Source organism: Dama dama, chromosome 22, assembly GCF_033118175.1.
Source record: "Dama dama isolate Ldn47 chromosome 22, ASM3311817v1, whole genome shotgun sequence".
Classification (NCBI taxonomy): Eukaryota; Metazoa; Chordata; class Mammalia; order Artiodactyla; family Cervidae; genus Dama; species Dama dama.
This window is the reverse complement of record NC_083702.1, coordinates 58,671,367-58,698,586: the sequence shown is the minus strand read 5'-3', so window position 1 is coordinate 58,698,586 and position 27,220 is coordinate 58,671,367. Positions and strand designations below refer to the sequence as shown.

The following is a 27,220-nucleotide window of genomic DNA, read 5'->3' as shown; positions in this document are numbered from 1 at the left end:
GGCCTTGTCCAAGACAGAGCCCCACTTGTCTTCTTTTTGTTATTACTGATGAACCTCACAGTGGGCTGTGCTTGACCTCTCCTGCTCTTCCCCACAGCCAGGCCAGCACAAAAGAGACTTGACGTTCCCCTTCCACAATCCTATATGTGCCAACTTTAATAGCATCTTTGAATCCAAAGTTATCACTTTCTTTTCCCACACCACACCCCCTCACCCCCCAATCTTCTGTTATCCTTTTCATCAGATGTTTGGGGTATATTTTTTTTAGAAATGTTCTTTCTTTCTCCTGTCTATTTTCTTCTCCTGTCTTTCTGTTTTCTCTCCACTGTTCTGCCTTGTGTCCTATAGACCACTGCTTTCCTTCTCTGATTTGTTTGGCAACAATAATCTCTGAGTTATTCATCTCAATTAAGAGTGAATGTCAGTGTCAAACCAGACTCCCGGCTTCATGTTTTGATGAAGAATTATTACACTCAGAAAACAGTGGGCCTAGGGCTAGGTCACACTCCAATGAATGTTGAAGGAAGGTTGACTATTGAGTGAAAGACAAAATAACAAAACAAGCTAGTTGGAGCTGCCAGTCTATACTTGGCTGCCTCTTGTGTTTCCCTGATTACCAGAGCCAAAATTAGCTATGAGTGGGAGATCATGCTTTCTTTTTCCAACTCCCACCCTGTGTTGACTCACATGGACATTTCAAAGGATCCTCAAGTCCAAAATAATTTGTCACAAGTACAAATACTTCATTTCTAATTCTGGCCTTTAATTAAGGTCTATAAAGGAAGTTTGTACTTGATGGTTAAAGTGTATGGGAACCAATATCTAAATTTAAGTTTTTTACTTCCTTCTAGAAGTTAGTTCCTGGACAAGTTCTTGACAGTTGAGCTTCTCGGTAGTTATTTCCACAAATAAGCCTTTGGCAAAACTTCCATAACATGATATGGAATCAATAGTGGCTACCTTTACCTGGTTTTCTTTTCTCCCAGCTGAAAAAACCACTTATGCCCCGTCAGAATTTTTCAGCACCCCTTTAATTCTTTTGGGTGTTGTTCTAGAGAATTACTTGAAAGAACTAGTGAAAGTCAACTAGCTCTAGCTGTGATTTCAGGATTGAATTTAGCTAAGCCAACCCAGTTGGACCATAAGTTCTAAGGGCAATATAGGCCTTCTATGGTAATAACTGACCTGTTCTCTTTTCGACTAGGACAGGAAGTAATCTTGTCATTTCTTCCCAACAAGGAAAACTTCTGATTGCTCTTTAATGTAAAACAGAAATTCTGTTGGTCATTATCCCATGGTGATCCTCTGAATACATATCTATTGATGGGTTTCAGAGGATTCTAGGACTGCAAGGAAGCACTCAGGTAATATGGTACATTTCCACAATAGTTCTTTATGTCCATGTTAAAGAGTCTAAGTCTGCTCTTGGTCATTTCCTCACCATGTTAAATGACATTATCTATACAAGATTTGCTAGTGTCAGTTTACTCTCTTGAGGGCCCTATCAGTCAACCAAAATCTATGGGCCTGGTTTAGATCCTGATTTGACCAAAACAAATTGTAAAAATGATACTTTTGACACAGCTGGGAAATTTGATCATAGAATGCGTACTAGATGATATTAAGCAACAATTGTTTTAAGAAAGAAATGATTGCTAGTTTTGTTAGATATGATCATTATATTGAAGTTATGTTAAAAAGAAGTTCTTTTCTGTTAGGGATACAAACTGAAGTAGTTATAGTTGAGATGATAATATATTTGGATTAGCTTTAAAACATTCTGGAAAAATAAGAAAATAAATAAAACAATTTAGAAAGTAAATAAAACAATCTAGAAAAATAAGGTGAAATAAGATTGAATAAATGCTAATTATTGATACTGTGTAAATGGAGATTCATTAGATTAGTTGCTTTAATTTTGTATATGTTTGGAAATTTCCCAAAATAGAAAGTTGGTTTTTTTTTTTGATGGAGAAAGAGCAATTCCTTTATTTTTCCATCTATTAATTTGTTATTGTTATTATTCTAGAAGCAGATAAGAAATATTATTCAATCTGGGTCTTACCTGTATTATTTGTACTAATGATAAAATAATCCAAAATTTAGTCACTAAATTAAATAACTACACTGGCTGATTTTTTTTCCAGAGCTAACCACTATATTTCAAGTGCTTTATAAATATCTCATTTAATTAATTGCTCTGTAGTAGATTATGTTATTCTCCTTTTACAGTTGAGGAAACTGCACTTCAGAGAGCTTAAATAACTAGCGTAGGGTTAATAAAGTAACAGACGATTGAGCCTAAGGTTTGGACCCAGAACTACCTCGTTCCAAAGCCCATGTTCTTTGCACTACCACCCTACCTCTCATTCTATGTGTAGTTTGAGGCCTTGTTGACTAGAGGAAGCCAAGTCAGTAGGTTAATTAATTGTGATTCTCCTAAAACATAATCCAGAGTACATCATTCCTCAGTTGAAAACCCCCCAAAGAATTTCCATCTCCCATAGTGAAATTCAGAACACTTTCAGAATCTACAAGGATCTTAGTCATCTTCCCCCCTGCCACCCAATTCCACCTCATCTCTTTGCACTCTTGCCTTTGCTTACTCTGCTGTAGCCACTATTGGCAACTTCAGTGTTTTTCCTGAAATGTACAGAATATCCTTTTGTACAAGGCCCTTCACTTGGTGTTCCTTCTGCCTGGAGTGCTCTTTCCATGGACATCACATGGTTCACTTTCTTCTCCCTCCCCTGAGTTCCTTCAGTCTTTGCTCAGATGTCTTCTTATGAGAGAGGACTTCCCTGGCCATCTAAATTGAATAGCAACCCCCCCACCGAAGTTTTCTCTTTTCCTCCTTAACCTTTTTTATTTTTCTTCATAGTGCTTATCCCTACTTGACATCATTATGTACTTAGTTGTCTGTTTCCCCTTGCATATTCAGTCACTTCAGTCATGTCCAACTCTTTTTGACTCCATGGACCTGGCAGGCTCCTCTATCCACGGGATTCTCCTGTCAAGAATACTGGAGTGGATTGCCATGCCCTCCTCCAGGGGATCTTCCCAACCCAGGGATCAAACCTGAGGCTCCTGCCTCTCTATCATTATAGACAGATTCTTAACTGCTGGGAAGCCCTGTTTCCCCTTATTAGAATGTAAACCCAGCGAGGACAGGGACTTGGTCTGTTGATTCACTGCTGTCTCTCTTATACCTAGGGCAGTGCCTGGCACACAGTAGTTTCTCAGCAATATTGGCTACAACTTAGTGACTGTGGGCCTCCTCAGCACTGTGAGCTGAGTCATCAGCCACCAGGTGACATGTGGGACTAACATGGGTCACTGATAGAGACCCGCAGCACCTGCTGACATTGTTTTATGATGTGGACGTTGTGGGAAGATGATCGTTCCAGATCCATCATTTCCCAGCTGCCTGTGAGGACACTTCTCAACTCTTTCTAGTCTTACTTCTTTAAATGAGACAATAAGGTAAAAGATGAGATAATAATTATCAATTACATGATTATTAGATACTCATGTAGAATACTGAGCAAGTTGTACAGTCCAAACCTTCTCTTTATAGCATATCAGACGGTCCTCCTTTAGCTCCAAACACTTTCTTTCATAGACCTAGACATCTGATCAGGCAGCCAAGAGCTCTGAAAGGCCCTTGGCTGGAAACTGAGGATTTACTAAAGCCCATGTGCTCTCCCTCTTGTTTGAGCATGTAGATGACATGGAATAACCCCTCTGATTTATGGAATTGGCTTTTCCAGGGTTGTTTATATTGCCAGATGATCACTTCCCATTTTGATAAAGATCACTTCATAAGGGGGATTAGATGGTGCAAAAATGACAGTGGTCTCTGCCGGATCTGTCAGTCTTATTTTTAACCAAAAATCTCCAGCATGCAAAAACTGCACAAAGACTTATTGTTGTACAAGTTTCCAGGACTTAATAAATTACCCATTGTTATGAGATAACCTCAAAACATTAAATGACCCTGGCTAGGAGGCAATAAAATAATTTAAAAATGGAGTAGAAGTATGGATGCATCAGTTAAAAAAAAGCTTTAATCCCAGATAGTATATTTTTTTTTCAAGTTTGAGTGGAAAGTAGTGTAACCACAGGAATGTACATTAACAAAAAAATAAGCTAATTAAATAACACACAAATGCTTTATTGTCTGGGTATTAATGCTTAAAGTTCATGCCTTAGTTTACAATGGCGAAGGGAATTTATTAAGGGAGGGTTATTTGACAGGAATCTTTTTGTCCTACAAGTTATGTGGAGGTTAAGATAATTAACAGTTCTTTCTTATTTATTTTTTCCTATGAGTGGAACCATAGAGAAGAGAAGTCTCTGCAACATACATGTCTTGTTTGTTACATTATGGTGTTTGGCTCACAGGATCTTGGGAAGAGGAGAAGTAAAAAGAGGAGAGGAGAGGAGGAAACTCTCTTGGGCATAAAGCTGGGGGCTAGTGTTCTAGCCAGCTGGCCAGAGTAAGGGGCACTGAGTCTGCACAAGTTTCTGGGATTTGATACCTAACAGAGCAGGAAGCAAATGAGCGCTGAGCAACGTGGCCCCATTTTCCTGTCATCTCTAAACAAAGAGAGCAAACGTCCAAAAGCACAAAGGTGGGCCCGGCACATGCAGCTGGGTTTCCTGGTGACTTTATCTCTGTCTTGGCACTTGGTCTGTGTTTACAGTCTGAGTAACAGATATGAGGTAATGAAGCGAAGGAGGGAAGTGCTAAATAATGGCCGTAGCGCGGAGGTGCTGTTTCCTCGGAGCCTTTTGGAGGGTAGAGGAGGGCTGGAGAGCTCAGCTGCACTTGAGTCTGTCTGCGGCCCGCCTGCAGCCCAGGCTTGCTCCAGTCACAGTCACCCAGGATTGCGCCATAGAGCCTGGAGGGCAGTGAGGGCTGTGAAAAGCATGTGACATAATGACGCTTTCAGGGAAAACTGCTGGGACTAGCGACAATAACTGGGTGCCAAGAACTGCTTGGTGCTGGGCATAAAGAAGGTTCTCAACAAGTACTTGAGGTGACTTGACCCTGACACAGGCTCTAGTCAGAGACTCGTCTCCTTTCCTAGTATAACCTAGGCTGTTGTGGGTCTGTGTGGGGGAACTGAGAAACACTCAAGGCTTGTTTTGCTCAGGTGTCCCTGTTTCACCTGGGAGTGGTAGACGTGCTGGTAGTCGTGGAGGAAGGGTCAAAACTACACTCAAAGACGGGGGCGAAAAGACAGTCGGCGGGTCCATGCCCTGCTTCAGAGACTCAAATGGTACTCAAGAGGCAGTCTTGAGTGTGACTGCGGTGTGTTCCCTTAGCTTCCCTACTCTTAATTTTTTTAGGGCCGAATGCAAGTTTGATTCAGAAAGGCTTTGGGGGATGAACTAGGAGACATGAGCTATGCAACCAATATATATATTCAGTGGAGAGACTGCTCTGAGCCACTCTTTGACAAAAGTATTGCAGGGTCCCTTTAAGAGGTGTAACCGGAGCTTCCCTGGCGGTCGGATCCCTGGTTGGAGAACTAAGGTCCCATATGCTGCAGGGATGCAGTCAAAAACAAACAAAAAAGAAAGTGTAACCAACTCCTGAGGCAACAAGGGGCATCAGCGTGTGCAGGAATTTTGCCACTAGGGGGAGCCATGGCTGAAGGGAGTAACAAGGAGCCTGAGACAAAGAGACTCTGGTCCCCACCAGACAAAAGTAATTCAGTCTGGGTATGACAAACTCTGAAGTAAATCAAATAATGAAATAGTCTTAGAGCAGAGACCAGAGTTAAAGCTGCTTCTGAAGATGCCTGAAATAATGTGATAACAGGCAGCTCTGAGTGGCTCTGTCATCAGGAGGGCAGCATAGTTACTACACCTTATTTGCAGGGCAAAGAACGAAGGAAGAGGCAGAGACCACAAAATGATTTTGTGGCAGCGAGATGTAACTAGAACCCAGGAGTGGTGAAATCTGAGGGAGTTTCATGGGTCACTGGAAATTTCCCAGTTAGCACCACGGCCAGATGAAGTACTGCTGGGTTCAGGGAAATAAATTTTCACTAAATGACACTGACCAAGCAGAGTTAGCAGTTTCCAGCCTTGCCAGATTCAGGGCTTTGTTACCACCGCAAGCCAGAGTTAAAGCAGAATACAGTGGGCCCTGCCTGTCTGTGGTTTGGTGTCTGTAGGTTCAACCGAGGATCAAAAGTGTTAGAAAAATAAGTTTCAAAATGTAAAACTTGTATTTGCTGTAAACTGGCAACTGTCTACATAGCATTTACATTGTATTTACAACAATTTACGTAGCATTTACTTTGTATTAGGTGTACAAGTAATCTAGAGATGATTTAAAATACACAGGAGGATGGGAAGATATCCATAGATTTTGTGCAAACACCATGCCACTTTGAGCATCTGTGGATTTGGGTATCTGGAGTGGGAGGGGGTTTCCTATAACTAGTCCCTGCACATACCAAAGGACTACGGTATTTGTTTCCATATTGTCTTTTGTGATTTGAACACTGATGTCATTACTTCCTAATCTCCAGTTTTATGATTTTCTCCATACCTCACTAGCACCAGTCAATGAAAGAATATTTAGCTGCCAGGCAAGAGGAAAATACCATGCATAGCACCTGAAGATGTGAGTTTAGAAAAACATGATGGCCTCAGAAAACCAACAAGGAAAATCCTAGCATATATCCAATAATGACTTATTTTAAACTATAGCTCATTTCAAGTAATCCTTCTGTTCCAGGAAAAAAGCACCTGTTCATTGGAATTCCTGGCATGAGACTGTAGGAAAAGTTCTCCAAGCCAAACTACTGTGTAATACAAATAATAATATTTCATTATGTGAGATATTTGTTGGTGCCTTTTAGGCTTCTTGGAAAATGCTGCAGATTAAGCCATGTAGAAGACAGAATGGCTGCTCTTCAAGATCATTACTTGCTCACACTCCCTTCCCACCTCAACCCTCTGCTAAGAGTCCCTAGGACAGATAAGTGAGACTTGAAGTAAGGTAAGCATTTGCGCAAGGTGGAAATCCTTAATATGTCAAGCCTGAGGTGAGGAGGACTAGAAGAGAAAGACAAGAGCCTGTGCTGGCAAGATGAAGGCCATCACCATGTTCGGAACTCCATGAGCTTTCCATGTGTGGTGAGGTGTCTGGGAGGACAGACAGGGTTGGGCTTAGGGAAGGAAAGCAGCAGGGGCTGGGGGATGTCTGAACTGCAGCCTAAAATTGTGAGCCTGGCCTACCCACCATTCTACTGTCTATTTTTATGAGTTTGGCTTTTTTATATTACACAGATGATATAAAATGTCTTTGGATTATCTCACTAAGCCTAATGCGCTCAAGGTCCATCTGTGTTGTGCAAGTTCCTTCTTTCTCATGGCTGAATAAGATTTCAATATTTATAATAGAATATTAAATATATATGTACATATCATATCTTCTGTATCCATTCATCCACTGATGGACATTTAGGTTTTTCTGCATCTTGGCTGCTGTGAATATAGTAAACATGGGAGTGCAGATATTTTTTCTCATTCTGTTTTTATTTCCTGGGCCTTTCTCAAGGCCTCACATGTTTCTTCTTGTTCTCTTGAGTCTCTGCCGCTATCTTTGCTTGGCTGGCCTGCTGGTCCTAGGAGGATGAGAGACATAGAGTATAGCTACCTGTCTGACTCACGGACCTGCAGATAACAGCAGAGATGCTTAGATTAAACCACAGACAATTTACAGATGTGAGCAAAAATACATTATTGTTGTTTTATGCCACTGAGTATTGGGAATTGTCATGTGCCAATAGCTTCCCAGGTAGTACTAGTGGTGAAGAATCCTCCTGCCAACACAGGAGACGCAAGAGACGTGAGTTTGATCCCTGGGTCAGGAAGAGAAGGTTACCTTGAGAAGGAACCCAGTCCAGTATTCTTGCCTGGAAAATTCCATGGGTAAAGAAGACTCATGGGGCTATAGGCCGTGGAGCTGCAGAGAGTCGGTCACGACTGAGTAAACACACACATGTGGCAATAGCAGCATTTGTTTACCTTTCCAAACATAAATCTTTAGCCTTTGGTGTCTCTTCTTTTGTGCTCTAGACTTGTACATCCAACTGACTACTTAACATCTCCACTGTGTCTAGTGGGCATCTCAAATGAAAAAATCCAAAGTAGACTCTTTAGTTTCAACCCTAAATCTGCCTTTTACCATCTCAGTGGATACCACCATTCTTCCAGTCGTTCAGGCCAAAAAACCTAGGAGTCATTCTTGAGTCTCTTTTTCACTTTCCACATTTAATCCTTTAACAATCCTGTGGGGTTTCCTGCAGAGTACTACATGTAAATACAGCCACTTTTCTCAAGTTCATCAACATACCAGCTGCTGCTGCTGCTGCTGCTAAGTCGCTTCAGTCATGTCCAACTCTGTGCGATCCCCTAGACAGCAGCCCACCAGGCTCCTCTGTCCCTGGGATTTTCCACGCAAGAGTACTGGAATGGGTTGCCATTTCCTTCTCCAATGCATGAAAGTGAAAAGTGAAAGTGAAGTTGGTCAATCGTGTCCAACTCTTAGCAACCCCATGGACTGCAGTCCACCAGGCTCCTCCGTCCATGGGATTTTCCAGGCAAGAGTACTGGAGTGGGTTGCCATTGCCTTCTCCACAACATACCAGCACTTGTTAGGAAAACTTCAATAACCTTTTAATTGGTCTTTCTGTCTTCACTTGTATTCTTTCTTTAATCTATTCCCAAAATACCAGCCAGAGGGATCTTTTTAAAAAGTAAAACAGATCCTGCCTCTGTCCAATTGCTCCTCATCATTATCTAGAATAAAATCCAAACTCTTCCAAGGTCATGCTCTGGCCCCTGCCTGCCTCTTCAGATCTCATTTTATATCACTCTCCACCCTGACTGGCTGTTTGAACTTTGAACACTCCCAACTTGTTCTGTCCTGGGGGACACTGTTCTGACTATTTCCTTTAATAAGAATGCTTTCTCCTCTCTCTTTTATGGCCACCACTTCCTCACTGTAGAGTTACCAGCTTAAATGTCACCTCCTCGACAAGGCCTTCCATGCCCACGTTTCCAGGCAGTGGCCCGTCCCCTCCGTCATGTCTTCTGGGTGGAATGCACACGGTGTGCTGTCCTATCTGTCTTCCGTGGCCGCACGCAGTCTTCAGCTGGCAGCCCCTTTAGGAACTCCTTCAGCTGCAGAGACCACGGTCACGCCCCTTCCTAGGGTAGCCCACATCCACAGAGGTATCTGAAAGCCTGTGTACCTCAGCCCCACTCAGGACAGCCTGAAGTTCACTCTGCTCCAGCTGTCCTCATGGCGTGGGCTGGGGCTACGGTCGGGCCTGCTTTGCTGCGCAGCTCCTCCTCTGACTTCTTCTGTTTCCATCTCCTCCCTTCCACAGAGGCTGATCTCTCCTTAGTAAACATTCTAAATCCCACCTCAGTGCTCATTTCGCAAGTGGCACTAGTGATAAAGAACCTGCCCGCCAATGCAGGAGATGTAAGAGACACAGGTTCCATCCTTGCGTCTGGAAGACCCCTGGAAGAGGGCATGGCAACTCACTCCAGTACTCTTGCCTGGAGAATCCCACGGACAGAGGAGCCTGGTGGGCTACGGTCCATAGGATCGCACAGAGCTGGACACAAGTGAAGCGACTTAGCACACACACACACATTCATTTCTCAACACCAGAAAAGTGTCATTTCCTTCATAGTGTTTAAAACTATTTGAAATTGTTTCACTGACTGGTTTATAAGTTTATTGTTTGTTTCTCTCACTAGAATGTAAGTTATATGTACACAGGGACCTATCTGACTTTTTCACTAATGTACCCCTGGTGCCCTGAAGCTTCGAACATCATCATCATCTTCATCATAGCAAACACCTACTGTTTATTATATGCCAGGTGCTGTTTTATTTATTTGTTTATTGGCTGCATCACTTGACATGCAGGATCTTAGTTCCCTGGCCAGGAATTTAACCCATGACTGATGTATTGGGAACATAGATTCTTAACCACTGGACCACCAGGGGAATCCCCAAGTGCTGTTCTAAGAACTTCACCTATGTTAATTCACTTCTTCCTTACAAAAGTCCTGTGAGGTTGGGCCATTACTTGCCCCATTTTACAGATTGGGAACATAAAATACAGAAAGGTTAGTTGGTTGGCCCAGGTCCACAGAGCTGAGAAGCGACAGAACCAATATTTGAATCTAGGCAATCAGAGTTTACATTCTGTGTTCTTAAACACTCCGTTAAGCTATTTCTTTTAGTAACTGCTGTTCAATTAATTTTGAGTAATTAAATATATAAAGAAAAGGGAATAGTTGAATATGTTTTGGGAGATATCACCTATTTATTCATTTGACAAATATTTTCTGAATACCTGCTATATACCAGGCACTCTGGTATGCCTAGGGGATATAATGTGAAGAAAATAGATATAGTGGGTCCCCTACATATGAACCTTCAGGTTGTAACCTTTCAAAGATGAGAACCCTGAAAGGAGTTAAGACTTCTTTAAAAAGCCATAAGTAGTCATAGATGTGGATTTCCAAAGCTTAAGGGAAAGCTACTCTGCAAAAATCAGATCACAAACAATGTCTTAGTGCTCTGGGATAGCAATGCTTTATGTTAAAAAAATCTTCAAAGCTCTGAAATGTCATTGCCCAAAGCCTAAGGATAATTCACCAAATCCCAGATTGACCTCCTAATAGAATCAGCTTGTGGTTCATGATAAAAAACAGCAGGGAGAGAACCTATGGAGTTAATGACTAGACTTTGGTCTATTAAATGTAAAAGCACACAAGGATGGTGCTGAAGCTTTGACGCAAGTGGAGGAATGTGAATTCTTTTGCAGCTGGAATGTGCTGGAACTTCCCAACAGCTTGAAAGAATGCCTAGTATTTCTTTTTCTATTATGATCACTGTTATTTCTCACAGGGGCAAGTGAATCTTCCCAAACTCCCGTGACTGGAGTTGATGAGACCCCAGTAAACTTGTGTGGGGAGCAGAGCCAGCCAGCGCACCAAGGCTTGGGCGCCTGCAGTCCCTGTGTTTCTCACGCACGTGTCACACAGAGCTGTTGTGCATCTCTGAAGCCAACAGGAAGGTTAACCAGCACCGCACAGAGTCAGTTCCGAAACGGGTGGTGGGAGGCAAACTCTGCTGCTTCCCGCCCCCACCCCCCAGGCATTTCGTGTAACTCAGAAATATCTGCTCTGTGACCATTAGCCAATTGTAACAGCTCTCCACTCGGAAGAATTTAATCATTTATTGCTTTCAGTTCATCTGGGAGAAAATAGTGTTCAATGCAACCAAGATGACAGGGTTCATTGCATTGGATTTTCCCTTTAGTGATGAAAAGAGAATATTCCTCTTGAATCATTTAGGGCCAGGGAGCGCTCCATAAATAATCCCTGCAGCGTGGATATAGAGTAGGGCTTAGTATATGTATCTTATGAACGGCCTCTCCCAATACAGTGTAAGCGCCATGACAGTAGGGATTTTGTTTCATTGACCACTGTATCCCCAGGACCCAGAACAATGCCCACTGCATAGGAAGGTCATTAGAAATACCTGTATTCAAGACGTTGTTCTGAGGATCAATTGAGATGAAAATTGGGATGATGTTTGACACTCTGAAAATGATGATTCTACCCCTGCCTCCCAAAGAGCACATTGTTTCCGTCAGGAATTTACATAATGGATGACCTACTCGGTGGGAGGCTAGACAAAGCAGGCACCTCTTTACCGCCTTACTCTTCATGTTGCAGGATGCGTACTCTTCTTTTTTTTTTAATAAGTGTTATTTTTCTTTTCTACTTAAAAATGGAAAGCACATTTCGTAAAGATACTGAGTCAGAAGCCTGAAAAATCAACCGTGGCCTATATGAGGCTTTAAAACACCATTTCTCAAATAGCTTTTACCTAATCCTAGTTCGATAACATTTAGGGTCAAGCAAAAACTTGGAGGGATCTTTCCTAAAGTTAGCTTTCTTTCCTGAGACATTTGGTGAAACTTGTAAAATTCTGGAGGATGCAAATTAAGTATACTTGAAAATACTGCATTAGAACAATGTATTCACTGTGTTTTTGCTTCAAACTACTTAGTACAACATTATCAAAGGCAGAGAATACTGATAAAAATATCCAGTTGTGTATTCTCAATTATTATAAAAAGTTCTCAAGGTTACTAAGGTCACTGCTGGCCAAGTCTCTATGTGTAAGAGGTTGGAGCTTGTATGTGTATATAACAAGTATTACTGAAGTTAAGGAATTCTATTTGCTGTGATACAAATTGTATACATTTTCTCGATTTTTCTGCCCATGTGTATCAAGGAAAATGTTATCCTAGACTTTACTTCTCATTTACAGGAATGAGAAAGAAAAATGTGAAGTCTGTGCAGACTATTATTTGTGGCATGAATCCTTATTTCTGAGAGAGGGTAAGTTGGGGTTCTCAATGCTTTCCTTTCCCAATGTCACTGCTTTTTATCTTTCTCCTTACTTCTTAAGCTTCTGAGTGGGTAGCTTACACTCACAATTGAGTGTGTGAATAGGACTGGCGCTGCCTAAAGGGAAATCAGGAAGCTGCCTAAGCCGCCTGATTTATGAGGCATTGAAAAGCACAACTGACCAAAAATATCTCCTCCACTGGCCTGCCATCAGTGCCTGAAATTCCCATGATAAGAATCACCCATTAAAAGTTTTCTGCAGACACGCATGGTTTATTTGGGTCAATAAAACATTGTGTTCGGGAGAAAGAAGAGAGTGAGAAAATGGGAAGGTGTCACATCACGATGGCTTCTTTTACCTTATCCGTTTATGAGTCTCTCAGTAAAGAGCAGCACCTTGACAGGTAGGTACAGTATACTGGTTAAGGCTGGAGGGAAAGCTGGGAGTTCAGACTTTCATGCAGCATCTTCATGTAGACCCTGAGCAGCATGACGGCAATACGTGCTTGGGAGAAGGTTGCCCAAATGGACCAAGGAGCTAAGATAGCGAAGACAAATTCAAATACTTCACAGCTCTGTTTCAGGCCAGGTTAAGAAGTAGGGTACATGATAGTTGGAGGAATCTGCTTTCACCTCCCTTTCCACTGTCTTTGTTGTTTAGTGCAACCCCCTGGACTGCAGCACACCAGGCTTCCCTGTCCTTCACGATCTCCCTGAATCTGTGCAAACTCATGTCCACTGAGTCAGTGACGCCATCCAACCATCTCATCCTCTGCCGCCCCCTTCTCACAATCTTAGTTCTTGGATAACCATAACAGGACTAATGATTTGGTTATTCATAAAATAATATTCATGATGAAGGCCAAGTGGATTTATGACCAGAGGGACATAACATTTGTAGAAGCAGAACTAATGATCATGCTGACCTTGTTGAGACTATTCTGTAAAAGTGTCTAGGGCAGTTGTATCTGAATCACCACACAGATTTAATTGTCTCTCCCCGGTTCCCACCCAGAGTCTCTGAAATAGATGTTCTGAGATGGGGTCTGGGACTCTGCATTTTAACAAATATGTCTGTTGATTCTTATGCACATTATTTGAGAATTATTGGTTTCAGAGAATTGGAGGTTTCAGTAGATTATAGAGGTTAAAAATATGGGTTCTAAAGGTAGGTAGGTCAGGGTTCACATCCCACCTCAGCTGCTTGCTTGTTTGGTGACCTTGGACAAACAACCGTCTAGCCCTCAGTTTCTGCCTAATAAGAATACCAACTTCACAAGATTTTTAACTGAGGTCCGAGGAGCTAAGTTGTATACTTTAGCACAGCATTTGGCACTTAATAAGGGTAAAAGTGATATCATTATTAAGATGAGTATATTTATTGGAAAAGACTCAGGCAGGACTAATACTTAGGTATTAAATATTTTGATGACCATGTACTTTGTAAAAGATAATTTCAAAATTCTATTGCAATATATGGTAAAACCAATTGGTTTCCTAATTATTGTTCCCTAAGGTTTTTCTGTTGCTGTATCTTCTTTAGATTTTCTGACTCCTCAAACATACCTAATAGTGAAAGAGTTGGATGGAATATTTTGTAATAAATGTTTGGAACAATCTCACCTAGATCATGGTATCTAGCAATGGAAGAATTGATTATGTTCTACTTTGAAATATTTTGCATATTCTGACTAGAACAGACCACCTGGTTTCTTTTCCAGTTGTCACTTTCCTTTTTTTCTCTAGTATCTTTACCCCTTGTTCTTACCTTTTGCTCTCTCTCCTTGGTCAACATAGTGCCTACATTATTTTCTTCTGTTTCCTTGTCTCTCTGGTGTAATTCCTTCTCATTCATCTTGCAAGCAGAATTGCTTACATAGCAAAATTTAAAGCCAAGAGAACTAATTGAAATTCTGTTAAACTGCATAGTAACTTATTCAGGGTCATTACTGATAAATGCAAAAGTGGACCTTATACCGAAATAGATCTCAGAAAATCAAACCAAGAGGAAAAGAGCAAAGATAAAAATGGACTCATTGTTTCATCTTAGTGTAAACAATGGTAAACAGTTTTATGCTAATGGCAATGTAATAATGAGAAAGAAAATTATGTATTCACAAATAATGGGATACATTATAATTTGGAGGGTAGAGAAGGAAAACTGGGAGAAATGCTGAACTTTAGTGCTCTTCCTTCAACTGCAATCCAAAAGAAACAGCATGTGGAATCTAAAATATCACACAAATGACCTTATCTACAGAACAGAAACACTCACAGACATAGAAAGCAGACTTGTGGTTGCCAAGGAGGGTGGAGTGAGGAAGGGTCGGAGCTGAAGTCTGGGGACTAGCAGATGAAAACTCTCACGTATAGAATGGATAACAACAAAGTTCTATTGTATTGCCACAGGGGACTATATTCAGCATCCTGTAATAAATCATAATGAAAAAGAATATGAAAAATATGTATTAATATATATATAACTGAGTCACTTTGCTGTACATCAGAAACTGACACAACCTTGTAAATCAACTATACTTCAATAAATAAATAAAAGAACCAGCCAATGAAAAAAATGGTGCTGTTGGCATCATCTCACATGAATTCCTCTCTGAATACTAGGATCCCATTTTAGTGGTTGAAATATGAACTCTGGCAGCTAGAATGCTTGGGTTCAAACCCAGGCTCCACAATTATTGGCTGAGTGTCCTTGGACAGTTTAGTCTCACTGTGCCTCAGTTTCCTTGTCTGGGAATGGAGATAATAATAGCATGTCCTTTAAGGGTGCCTAGGAGGGTCAAATGAGAATAACATGTGTAAAGCACTGAGAGAAGTGCCTTCTTTGTAGCAAACTCTAAAGTACTGATTGCTATTGATGTATTATCTTTCTTACTGTTCATTCACCAGGTCTGAAATCCTCCGTGGTGTCCTGGGTGAGGAGGAAGTGTCCAGGGAGTTTCTGGACAGACCATTTTGCTCGCTCACATTGTGAAAATTTGCTGACAGTGGTTATTTTTCTTTCTGGGAAGCAAGGTTCCTTGCCTGGCTGCCATTCCCCTTTATTCAGATAAATGCCCTATGATTTGCTCATCCCCAATAAACCTTGGATAGTTTTAGATTTATAAATTAACTCATTATTTAATGATCACACTTTGGAACACAATCACCCATCTGTGACCACACATTAAAAAACTAGAGGTGTATTCAGTATTCACTAAAACTGTCTCTTAACAGAACTTGCATCTTAATTCTGGAAATATCTGTTTGGCCCAGTGCATATTTCTTTTCTCTCTCGTAACAATTACTGCTTTTTTGTCTTTCAGCATATATATATATAAACAGGCTAATAATAAAGCTGAGAATTTGTCATTTAAAATATTGTAGGTCTCAAACACAGTCAGTAATGTTCAAAAAGTAGAGAAATGTTTAAATCTCTTTGGCAGAAGTGTAGGAAAGCAGGAACAAGGGCATCATTTTTCTGAAAGTATTCTCAGACAAATCATTCTCTGAGAGATTAAAAAAAAATCAGTCATGCAAGGCACACCCCTTTGCTTCTATTCCATTTTTATCATGGCAATCTCCCCTACAAAATTGAGGTTGTTCGTAAATATTTTCCTTCCAAACTGTGGGAAATAAATCATGAGTAACTTTGGATCTTTGATAAAGTTAGGTTAGGGGACTGCTTATCATTGAAACAATGAACACAAAGGCAATTCAGTCCTTTGGGGCCTCTGACAAAACTCTCAACAGCTGAGGCACTGCTCACGCTCCTTGTTCTCAAGCATTCCAGGGGAGTGGCAATGGGACAGCCAGCACAAGGAATTTTCAAGGTTCTTTTTCCCACCCTTCAGAGTTGATAAGTCTCTACTCATTTAGAAAGGGATTTGTTCTGCAAGAACCCTAAGTATCCCAAAGAACTATATTTACCCTTAACAGGCCTTTCTCTCTGTTTAATCTAGCCAGATGGACACTGCTTTTTGGACTCACAGTCATATCCCTACAGATTTGACCTCATTTAGCAGACACTATTAAAAGATTATCCTATGATTGAGAATTTCCATTGCATCAAATACTAAATATTAGTAACATTCCTCTATGGGGAAAGTGATGTAATAAAAGGGCATAGACTGAGTTGACCTCAGACAAATTATACAGATAGGTATGTGGAGATTATGCAACTAATCTGCTGGCCAATAAAGCCCAGCAGTTCAGGGAGTAAAGTTCTGGGGGCAGAGACTTTCCCACCAGCTCTCGAAGGAAGTGTTCATGTTCATCTGCAGCCACAGATGGAAGCTGTATGTGATTCTGTTGCCTTGGTACCGTGATGGTTATTTTGAAAGATGCCAAGGGTGAGAAAGTATACAGAAGTGTGGCAGAATGATGGAATGGTGGGATGGGAGTGGGGTCATGAGGCGGCTTCCCCACATTTCATTTTGCTATTTACTTTTACAAATGGGGAACATGAGGTTTCTTGCCCCCCACCTCCGCCCCGCCTTTGGAAGCCAACAATGCTCATAGGAAATTAAAACTGCAGTGAAGGGGCTACAAACAATATGAAAATCAAGACATTAAGAAATGACTATAACAGGGGCCTATTTTTTAGAATGTTCCCAGAAAAGGTGTTGAAAGAGTACCTAGTGAAGATTCTAATCATAAGGACCGGATTCTGATCAAAGACATGTTTTACAAGTTGCTTGTAAATGGAAAGCCATATAGGGGGGCCCAGCAATGTGGTAAACTAGCTAAATTAAATTTTTGCTATGATTTTGCTTGAACATACTTTAAAAACAATTGATTAAATCTTAATTATTTAAAAAATAAGTTACAAGACCAGTATGTAATCAAGAAAAGAAAGTCAAGCAATGCAGACATATGCAAAATAAAAGGTGAAAGCCTCCCTCCTTCTTTCTCCTGCAGGGGCAACTACTACTATCATATAATCTATCTGTCAGACCTTTTGAAACACTGTATTTTTATAAATGTGTTTTAGAGGTGGGAGCTAATACTGTACGTATTGTTCTGTTATTTTCTTTTACTGAATAATATATTATTAGCATCTTTGTACTCTTAAAAAATAGACATTATTTATATTCTTCTTTTCAATGGTTTATTTTATGTAAAGTGAAATGGAAATGAAGGCAACCTGGCAATTCTGAAACTTAAGAAAATCATATACTTGATATATTTAAAATATTTTTCTTGATACAATGTACTTACCACTATGTTTTGTAAGTTGCTTGTAAATTATACCTAGTAGGTAGATAGCAATCCATCTACCAGGATAAGATAGGAATAGGGAAGAAACTGAGACCTATGCTACAGGTTATAAAAGCAGATTTCCTAAGAGTATGTATAGTATACTTCCAGTTCTATGAAAGGTATTTATATGCATAGAAAGCAGTCTAGCAGCGTCTACACTGCAATGCTAATAGTTGTTATCACAGGATTGTTGGAGTAGAGCCATATTTTTCTCTCATTATGGTTTTCTGTATTTTCAACAATGAAATTTTATTGCTTTTAAAATTAGTTAAAAAGTAAATGTAATATAAAAATGCAATGCATCTGATGAAAACAAGCTCACATTCAACAGCTACAGAAAGTAAACCCTTCTGAATTAGCTTCCACTCCATTCCCAAACCCCACGATATTTGATTTTCTTAATTTAAGGGATTAGAGTTGAGCTCCTAGATTGAGAAAAAGCAATCTTTAGTATCAGTGAAAGAGTTGATCAGAAAACGCAGCAAAAATAAGGAGATCATATTCCTTTATTACATATATGAAGTATAAAAAACTTACCAGAGCAATATATATATATTTTTTGCTAGTCCACAGGACCTCAGGAAAAAAATATGTTCTGTATGTGAAGTTAATCTTATGGCACTGTGGTTCACGTTTTCTATATTCAAGTACAGAAGAAATGGTATGTATAGTGGTATGATGGATACAGAAGATGAATAATAATGAAAAACTGTAATTTGGTGAACTATCACATACATTGCATCCAAAAAGGAGTGAATAGAATGACCATATACTGTTAATAAAGACAAGGAGGAAACTGTCTCAATATTCAGATTTAAATACTAAACACAAAAAACAAATTCTGTGTCTACAATAATCTTTGAAGTGTATACAAGTGCATTGCAAATAAATGGGCTTTTTAAAATTTAAAGTCCATTTCCTCTTTATCCAAGCATTTTCTATACTTAGGACTCCGTTCTCTTATTTTAGAACCTCTTCTTGTTTAGTTTTTTTATTTTTCAAAGTTTCATCATGCCTGGTATCTGTGGAATCTAACCTCTAGCCCAAAGCTGAGACTTCATGCAAACATATTCTCCTTTCAGGTTGCATCTTCACATAGTCTCTCTAAGTGTTCAAGGTTAAAGAGTACAGCTTCCTGTACGTGGCCACTTTTCCCACACGCAGTGGCAGTGCTTCTGTTTCTGCAGGTTTTCTTACACGCCTTTTTCTCTTTTTTTTCTGTCAACAGCAGTCTCCAAACTTTCAGAACACAAGTGGTAGGCAGTAAAGTGCTTTATACAATGAAATACTATATACATGTGGAGAGGATCCATTTAACACCCCACAGACCAAAGTTCACACACATCACGCAAGAGAAGGCTCTTTTTAAGAAACACCTTTTCTGATAGTAGGGTTGGGAATTCCTTAAAATCTCATTAATTACTTCAAGTAGCACAAATGTAAGTAACATATCTGAAGATGGGAAGAATCCTTGTTAGGTGCATTGGCCTTAATAGATTACTGCTAAATATCATATTGCTATTAAAATATCCTTAATAGTTATGAATTTCAGAATCAGTCTCATAGAAAGTAGGTATCAGTATTAGGATTTTTCATTCTTCTTTATGAAACAAACTGCATTTAAACATGGGCCCCAAAGAGATACATTAGATAAGGTCCATGCATTGGAACATTTCTATATATTTTGGCACTAAAAAAAATTTCCAGTTTCATTTTTGAGGTCTCCTTTCCATTAAGTTTGTCTTTTGTACGTAGAGACGTGCCATTAAGTGCTACACACCTTTACTGTTGCTTGCACTCTCTTTTCAAAATATCCATGACTTTTCTTCCAAGAGATGGTTTCCAGTGCTGGACAAAACTTTTCATATTCACGACTAGTTTGCCTGTTCTTACATCCTCGTGTCCTGCTACAAGGTACTCCAAACCTAAAAGAGAACAATATTAGGGGCTATGTAGTATCATAATTTATTGAAGGGAGAGATATGACTTTAGCAGTTTTATATATACATGGTTCAAGGTTTTATCAACTCACGGTTGAAATAGGGAGTCACAGGCAATAATTTGGTAAATATTTTTTGTGTGCTAAATGCTTTAAATGTATTATCTTATTTAACCTTAAAAATAACCCTTTGAAGTAGGTATCACTTTTCTTCTTTCCTTGTTTTACAAATGAGGACACTGAGCTTGGCAAGATTAAGAAACAGTGTTTCCCAGTAAGTAGTAGCTCTTTGACTCAAGCTCAGCCCTGTGTGATGGCAGACGTTTTACTCTTTGCTATATACTACAGTCCATAGTGAAGAAGTGAGGATTCTGTGGGTACTTAACATGCTGCTATAAATCAATAGTTCTTGGAGACTCACTATATATGGTAGTATATGTTAAGGAGGATTTTATAAAAGTGAAACAACGATTTGGGAACACATATTGAAAGAAAGAGAAGCGCTGGTGGCTCAGCAGTAAGGAATCCACCTGCAGTGCAAGAGATGCTGCAGATGTGGGTTCGATCCCTTGGTTGGGAAGATTCCCTGGAGAAGGAAATGGCAACCCATTCCAGTATTCCTGCCTGGGAAATCTCATGGACAGAGAGGAGCCTGGCGGGGTACAGTCCATGGATCACAGAGTCAGACACAACTGAGCAACTGAACAACAACATTGGAAGAGAAGCACGGATTATACAAAAGAGCACATATCTCCTAGATAAAGTATTTTTGGAATATAGAATGTTTGTTTGACATACTTTTAAAAAATGATGAGACTTGATAAGACCTACTGCTGATTTTATAATTCAAAATTCTTTTCAGGCTTCAAGTAAAATTTTTTGACTAACAAATACAAAAAACCAAAAGGACAATCACATTATCTATATATTAATAAATAGAAATATGATAGTCTCCCTCAGTAGATGTCTTTAGTAATATCAATATTGGTATTTTGAAACAGTTTTCTGTAATATTATAGGGTAGAACAAATAAGTAATTACATTCATAGAATAAAACTGTCCAATATAAGATAAAGAGACATATACTTTAAAACTCAAGGGAAAACACAAGATATTAAAATTCAATTGGAAATATCCATTTAAGCTCCTGATTGTATATATAGTCTGTTCATTCACTGAAGTGAAAGTAAAAGTGCTGGCCTCTCAGTCCTGTCCGACTCTTAGCGACCCCATGCACTGTAGCCCACCAGGCTCCTTCGTCCATGAATTCTTCAAGTAAGAATGCTGTAGTGGGTTGCCATTTTCTTCTCCAGGGGATATTCCCAACCCGGGGATCAGACTCAGGTCTCCTGCATTGCAGGAAGATTCTTTACGGTCTGAGCCACCAGGGAAGCCCCATTTCATTCTCTGAAATGGTTTTAAAAATGTCAGTCTAACGGTAAGGATTACCTATTACAAACATAATGTGGTCTCTAATGACAAGTATCACTAAAAACAACACAAAACAAAGCTTCTCGAAGAAATGCTTTTTCTAGTTCCAAGGCAGAAAGATACAGGTACACATGGGACTTGTGCTAAAAAGGCTCGTGGGCATCATTTTAAAAGGGCACAATAAAGGAGTCAGTGAAGGAGGGTTATAACCTGTCAAAGTTATGATAATCTGAGCACCAAGAGCATAGTCATTGTGTGTTAACATACTGAATCAACAAAAATCCATAATTCCAAAGTGATACTCAAAAAAGAGAAATCCAGAGAGAAATTAACTTGCCATCTTGAGACAGCTGTTAAAACCATTCCTTACTTTGGAAAATGGCGATTAAAGGAAAGAATTTAGCCTTTATCCTGCTTTTATAATAGGAACTATATTTCATGGTAACCTAATAGCCCACCATGGGAGAGGAAGTCCTCTTACAGAATAATGTCATGTAATAAATGAAGGGAATTAGACAAAATTAGAAAAAGCATTTCTCAAACTCGAATTACATTATTCATCCAAGAAGGGACTGCCAATTGTGTGACAAAATCATTAAGTGAATAGTTGATGGGGAACTGGATGTTTGCACAGTGACTAAACAACTCACATTCATTGTTTCCTAGTCTCAAAAGGGAAAACAAAACTCCCCAATGGAGAGATCAGACTGTTGAGTTTGAGCAACCCAGAAGTTTAGACCCGCAATGGTGGGTCATTCAGGTGCTATGTATCCTGTGATGTGATTTAACATGAAACAACACAACAATATCTATAACAAGTGCTAGCCAAAATGCTTATCTTGAGTCTATCAGGATAGACTGTAGAGATTACAAGAAAAATAGGAAGTAGAAAGACAAGCTAAATGACACTACAAAGAACCAACCAAATACAGAAGGCAGGATAATCTACAGAACACCTGGCCTAGTTTTTTCAACAATAATTTCTAAAGCACTATAAAGAAACTCATCATAAATCAAAGATATTTGAGGGACTTAAAAACTAGATACAATTTGTGATTCTGGATAGAATACTGGCAAGGACAAGCCCTAAAGAACATTTTGGGATCAGTTGGGAAATTGGAATATGATCTCAGTATTAGAGTATATAAAAATAAACTAAACTTTAAGGTAAAGATCGTTAACTGAATAAAGTAGGTTGCAGAATGAAGTGTATATTATGACTTCATTTTGGTTAGAAATATAATGTATACATATATAGAGAAATATCTGGAAGGATTCACAGTAGGATGTTAACAGAGATGATCTTTGGAGGACAGAAGTGTAAAATTTAAAAATTTCCCCTAAATTTCTATAATGTACATGTGTTGCTTCTATAATAATAAAAAGGTTATTTAAATTATTAAAAGAAATCAAGATTATTAAAAGAAATTAAGTCTAGGACTTAAAAGCTTTAAGTCCTAAACTTAAAAATAGCTATATTTTCAAAAAAAAAAAAAAAAGAGAGAGACAAAAGAAAAAGGAAAATAATGACATAGGTTTCAAACACCAGAGAGCAGAAATGTAAGGTGGATTATAAGGTATTTAAATTCCTTAAAGGGTAACCTTAGCTTCTTCAAGAAAAAGAATCCCAGTATTTAATTGACAGACTAGTTGAAACATAATGGTTGTGATATTGTTTTTATCAACCCTAAAATAATAAAATCCTCTTTAAAAATACAATAAATAATTTTTAGGAAACTTTCAGTGTTAAGTCTAGTATTTAGATGAATTCACTTTGAAAGTATAAATAAAACAAATATTATAAGAGTTTGCCATTATGTCAAAGTATAAATGTAAATTAAACTATGAAAATGATGCTGAATAAATCTGTAAATTATGGAACAGCATCATACCAAAAGTTAGCATGAAAAACAACTTTATCTGTTGTATCACTTATTAGCATTTACATTTAATTTTGATATCTCTTTGCTTTTGACATCTACCTTGCTACAAGTTTGAGGGCATAAAGTTTACTTTGTATCCACAGAAAAAGAAAATATAATATTTTAGTGCTAGTTTTGGCATTCTAAAATATTCAATAGATGAATGAGTAAATATATGTATGAAAGTAGGAATGAGTGAACTTTTAGGGATGCCAACTGGATTACTCCTTTTCAAAAGTAGCAAAGGAAACAAGTTGGCGTGTAAGGTTTCAGAGTTTTCTTATCAGCTTTCTTTGGCCTTAGCTATTAAACTTGTAAAAATGGAAAAACAAAGTGAAAGGGTGTCTGGTTTTACTTTGGCAAAGTCTTTTCATCAAAGTGAATAAACATGTTTTCAAGAATTCTTTGAATAATTGTGCTTATGTTTTCTATTGTGATGAACTCAGTTGATTCTTTCACTCTGTTTGGCAGAAACCTGATGAGGAAGTATAGTTCACTTCCTGGAGGGTGGCTCAGATGGTCAAAGCTTTTGTTTTTAATGTCTTACTAAAAAACGGGGTGGGTTTATTAGTTTTTTTTCTTTTGCCAGTTTAGTTGAAAGTGCTTATAGGAAGAGCCCCTATGCAGAGATCATTGGGAAATAGAACTTAATGACTCAGTCTCCAGTATTCAAAATCTAAGATTCTGATTAGTTCATTTGTTCTTTGGAAACATATTTATATTAAAATGTCTTTTAAATTTTCCTTACTAAAATTTAGATTAATTCAAGTAAAATATGAAGAGCTATAAAAAGGGTGTGAGATGTTACTCAACAAAGTCAAGAGTTATATCACTGTTTAGATTGGGGGATATTTTATTGATGGTTTTTCTCTCTCTCTCACTCAGTTATCTGTTTCTCTCAAATTTATTAACCAAAGACCATAAATGACTTCTTAACGTAACTGTGCTTTCCTGGACTTAACTTTGAAAAGAATTAGATCCGGAACACAAATTATGCACCTGTTTCAGCAGTGTCACTAAGATACAAATGGCAACTTTGTAAACAGGGAAGTACAGAAGATTTAGAAAATATATTATTTGTTTTGCTAGAATTCATTATTTGTGTACTGCAGTACTATTATCTGGGAAATAATGGTAGATCCTGGAGACAGTATGGTCAAAAATCTAAATCCCATCCTCAAATTAATGAGAGAAACAGAGAAATAAGCAGGTTATGACACAATGTGAAGAGTGTGCTTATAAGGTAAACAGATCAGAATCCCATGCTTACTTGCTTGCCTCTGCGTCTGCCATATTATTTTAAGGCGTAAATTTCCCTCCATTCCAAGTTTCTCTAAGATTCTGTAGTTTTGCTGCTGTTTGTTTATTTCTACTGTTCTTGATTTGAAACCAGAATGATCATTTAATGAAAAAGAAGATGATGAAAACTTGAGAGTTGTTTTCTATCCAAAAGAAACAGATGCTTCCCATGCAATAGTAAAAATGAATTCAATATTATTTGCACAGATGGAATTTTGCCTTTGAATTTCCTTTGGGAGCAAGTTCTAACCAGGGCACTGTAATAGGACCTAGCTTTCCAGTACAGTATTAGTGGCAGAGGAATTCATGAAAATGTTTTCTTTGCTACTGCCATTGGAACCAATCTGAGACTTCTCTTCAAGACAGAAAATATTAAATTGCTGGATTTAAAATATTTTACTTTTATAGAGCATGTGAAAGAGAAAAGAAAATTTGATACCAGTTCAAAGAATTCCATTTGGACTTTCCCCAGAGTTCAGATGGTGAAAAGGAGAGATGCTCTTGATGAGTTTATTTAGATTGTGATTCAGAGAATGTAAGACAAGCAGCAAATCAGCAGAGACAAGGTAGGGATCCAGCTAGTAACATCTAATGCTCACCAGGATTGAGGATTGGACAAGTGCAGCCTCTGTTAGTCCATGATTCTGGATACAGTGTTCGCTTTCCTCGTAAAATTTTCAGTTTGGTGGATTTTAAGACTTTTTTAATCTTCACGTTGACCTCAGCATGAGATCCTTTATCATGAGCTGATAAGATCTTTATTTTTAGCACTGTAGGAACACAATTCCAAAAGTCAAAATGAATAGAATTTCATACTACCCTTTGAACTTTGAACAACTTAGATGCACAAAAAAGATGCACAGGAAGTAGAACTGTTATCCTGGCTTTTATTTAGATTCTGACTATATTATACTCTATGGTTGGCTTTGTGTAATGTTATGACAAAGAGCAAAATGTTATTGCCAGGACATATTTTACATAGTCTAAAGAGATTAAATATTACTGGTTACTTAATTTTCCTCCCTGGTGTAAAATTCAAGCTGACTGGGATTAGGAAGCTGTCCTGGGTGATGGTAGAGCTCCAGTTTCATGATTCTATTATGCTCTTCTACTTATGAAATGGATGTGGATGGGGATTATGTATATTTTGGGCTATATAAGTTATGGAATTATAAAAGACTCAGACACTAGTCAATGATATGTCAGCAAGATAAGGCATCTTTAATATATGGAAAGTGAAAGTGTTAGTTGCTCAGTCATGTCCAATTCTTTGCAACCCCATGGACTGTAGGGACTGTAGCCCACCAGGCTCCTTTGTGCATGGAATTCTCCAGGCAAGAATACTGGAGCAGGTTGCCATTTCCTTTTCCAGGGGATCTTCCCAACCCAGAGGTTGAACCAGTGTCTCCGGCATAGTGGGTCAATTCTTTACCATCTGAGCTACCTATACTTATTTAATAAGAATAAAGCCATTTAGAATTTAAAGATAGTAACAGTCTTTACTTAGGGCAATGACATTTTCCTTTGTCCATACACTTTATTTTCAGGGTATTTGAAAGGTAGAGGAGTAGACAGAGATGGCAGGGAAGAGAGGCAGGCAGAGAGGTAGTCTCAATGCCTTTCCAGTATATTTCTCCTTCCCTCCTACCACTTACTGAGCATCTAGTATGTGCAAGGAAATGTGTTGTGTGGTTTTCAAAAATCTCATTTCATGGGGAAGATGGCATCATCCCTGTTTTACAGATGAAGAAGTTTGGAGATGTTAAGTTACCCACCCAATAAACCAGAAATAAAACCCACGTAGGTCTGAATCCAAAGCCTGAGCTTTTAATCACTGTGAATACACTGCTTTAAACTGATTTCTGCTTAGTAGTACTACTGGCCAAGGAATCACTGAAGTGGCTAGAGACCTTCCTTTTCGATTACTAAAACAAGAATCATTCATGGGAAAGGATTACATGTCAAGATTTTGTTGTTGTTGTCTGCCTCTTTTCCACATAGTAGGATAACCTTGCTTTTGCTCTAAAAGCGTCCTACTCTCACTAAGACATTCAAAACCATCTCTCTTAGGAAAATCTAGGTCAAGACTAGAATACTATATTTACTACTGTTACATTAGACTAGACTAATGCTTTGATTTATTGAGAATGTCATAAACCAAGCCACTCATTTCCTTCAACACTTTTTGTACATGTAGATTGAATAGATCCTTGGAAGCACTCATGGACTTCAGACTCACCATATGAATATTTCATTCCACAGAATGCCTTGGAGTTTCCTAACACCTGTTCCTTACATTCACATTTACCTGAAGAAAGTAAATAAACATGGTGTTGGTAATTTGGAAACAAAGTAAAAAAAAAAAAAAAAATCAGCAAGTAAATCTAAGTGGCATAACCTTTTAAGACTTAAGTGATCCATACAATATAATCCATAAGAAACCATGAAAAGTCTCTCAAAAGAAAACTATTTTAATTGAATTAGTTATCATCCAATAAAGTATTGACCTAAGAGAAATACAGAAATGTAGAAACAATGATATATTTTATTACTTGTAACTGATGTAGGTAGATACAGAGATGTGGGAAACATTGACATATTGGCTCTAGCTAAATTTCTTGAGAGATCAGAGCACAAGATTTGCAAGCTGAAAATCACAGTGGGATTAAATAGTGGGAAAGATAAATCAAAGGTGCTTAAAATGAGCTGTTGTGATTTGTTCAATAATATTGCTTGTCATTTAAACAAAGCAGAGGATTGCTCATGCAGAAATTGTAACAACCTGAGTGGATACTTCATGGCCTTTGATGATTCTACCAAAGAAGGAGAGTATGATAACTACCATGTTAATTGAACTCCAAATGCTAAATGAACTCTAAAACCTATTTGAACTCCA

General features: G+C 38.6%; 1 protein-coding gene and 1 long non-coding RNA gene across 6 annotated transcripts in view; one reads left to right on the top strand and one right to left on the bottom strand.

Annotated features, from left to right (window-relative positions):
• Nucleotides 1-27,220, top strand: part of LOC133044055 (uncharacterized) — a 131,623-nt gene that overhangs the window by 51,907 nt on the left and 52,496 nt on the right. The window contains exon 2 of the long non-coding RNA XR_009689820.1: nt 12,395-12,465. This is a non-coding gene — a long non-coding RNA (uncharacterized LOC133044055). The remainder of the gene's footprint in view (nt 1-12,394; nt 12,466-27,220) is intronic.
• The window catches only part of NTN4 (netrin 4), a 127,431-nt gene continuing 112,925 nt past the window's right edge, over nt 12,715-27,220 (bottom strand). For 3 of the 5 annotated variants that reach the window (XM_061125614.1, XM_061125612.1, XM_061125615.1), the window contains 3 exons: nt 26,564-26,632; nt 24,924-25,094; nt 18,222-19,658 (listed from right to left, as the gene is read on the bottom strand). In XM_061125614.1, coding sequence (XP_060981597.1) covers nt 19,516-19,658; nt 24,924-25,094; nt 26,564-26,632 — 383 coding nt within the window. In that variant the 3' untranslated portion in view covers nt 18,222-19,515. Of the gene's footprint in view, nt 14,902-18,221; nt 19,659-24,923; nt 25,095-26,563; nt 26,633-27,220 lie in introns of those variants that run through there. The other 2 variants (XR_009689819.1, XM_061125613.1) reach the window with 2 other exon arrangements.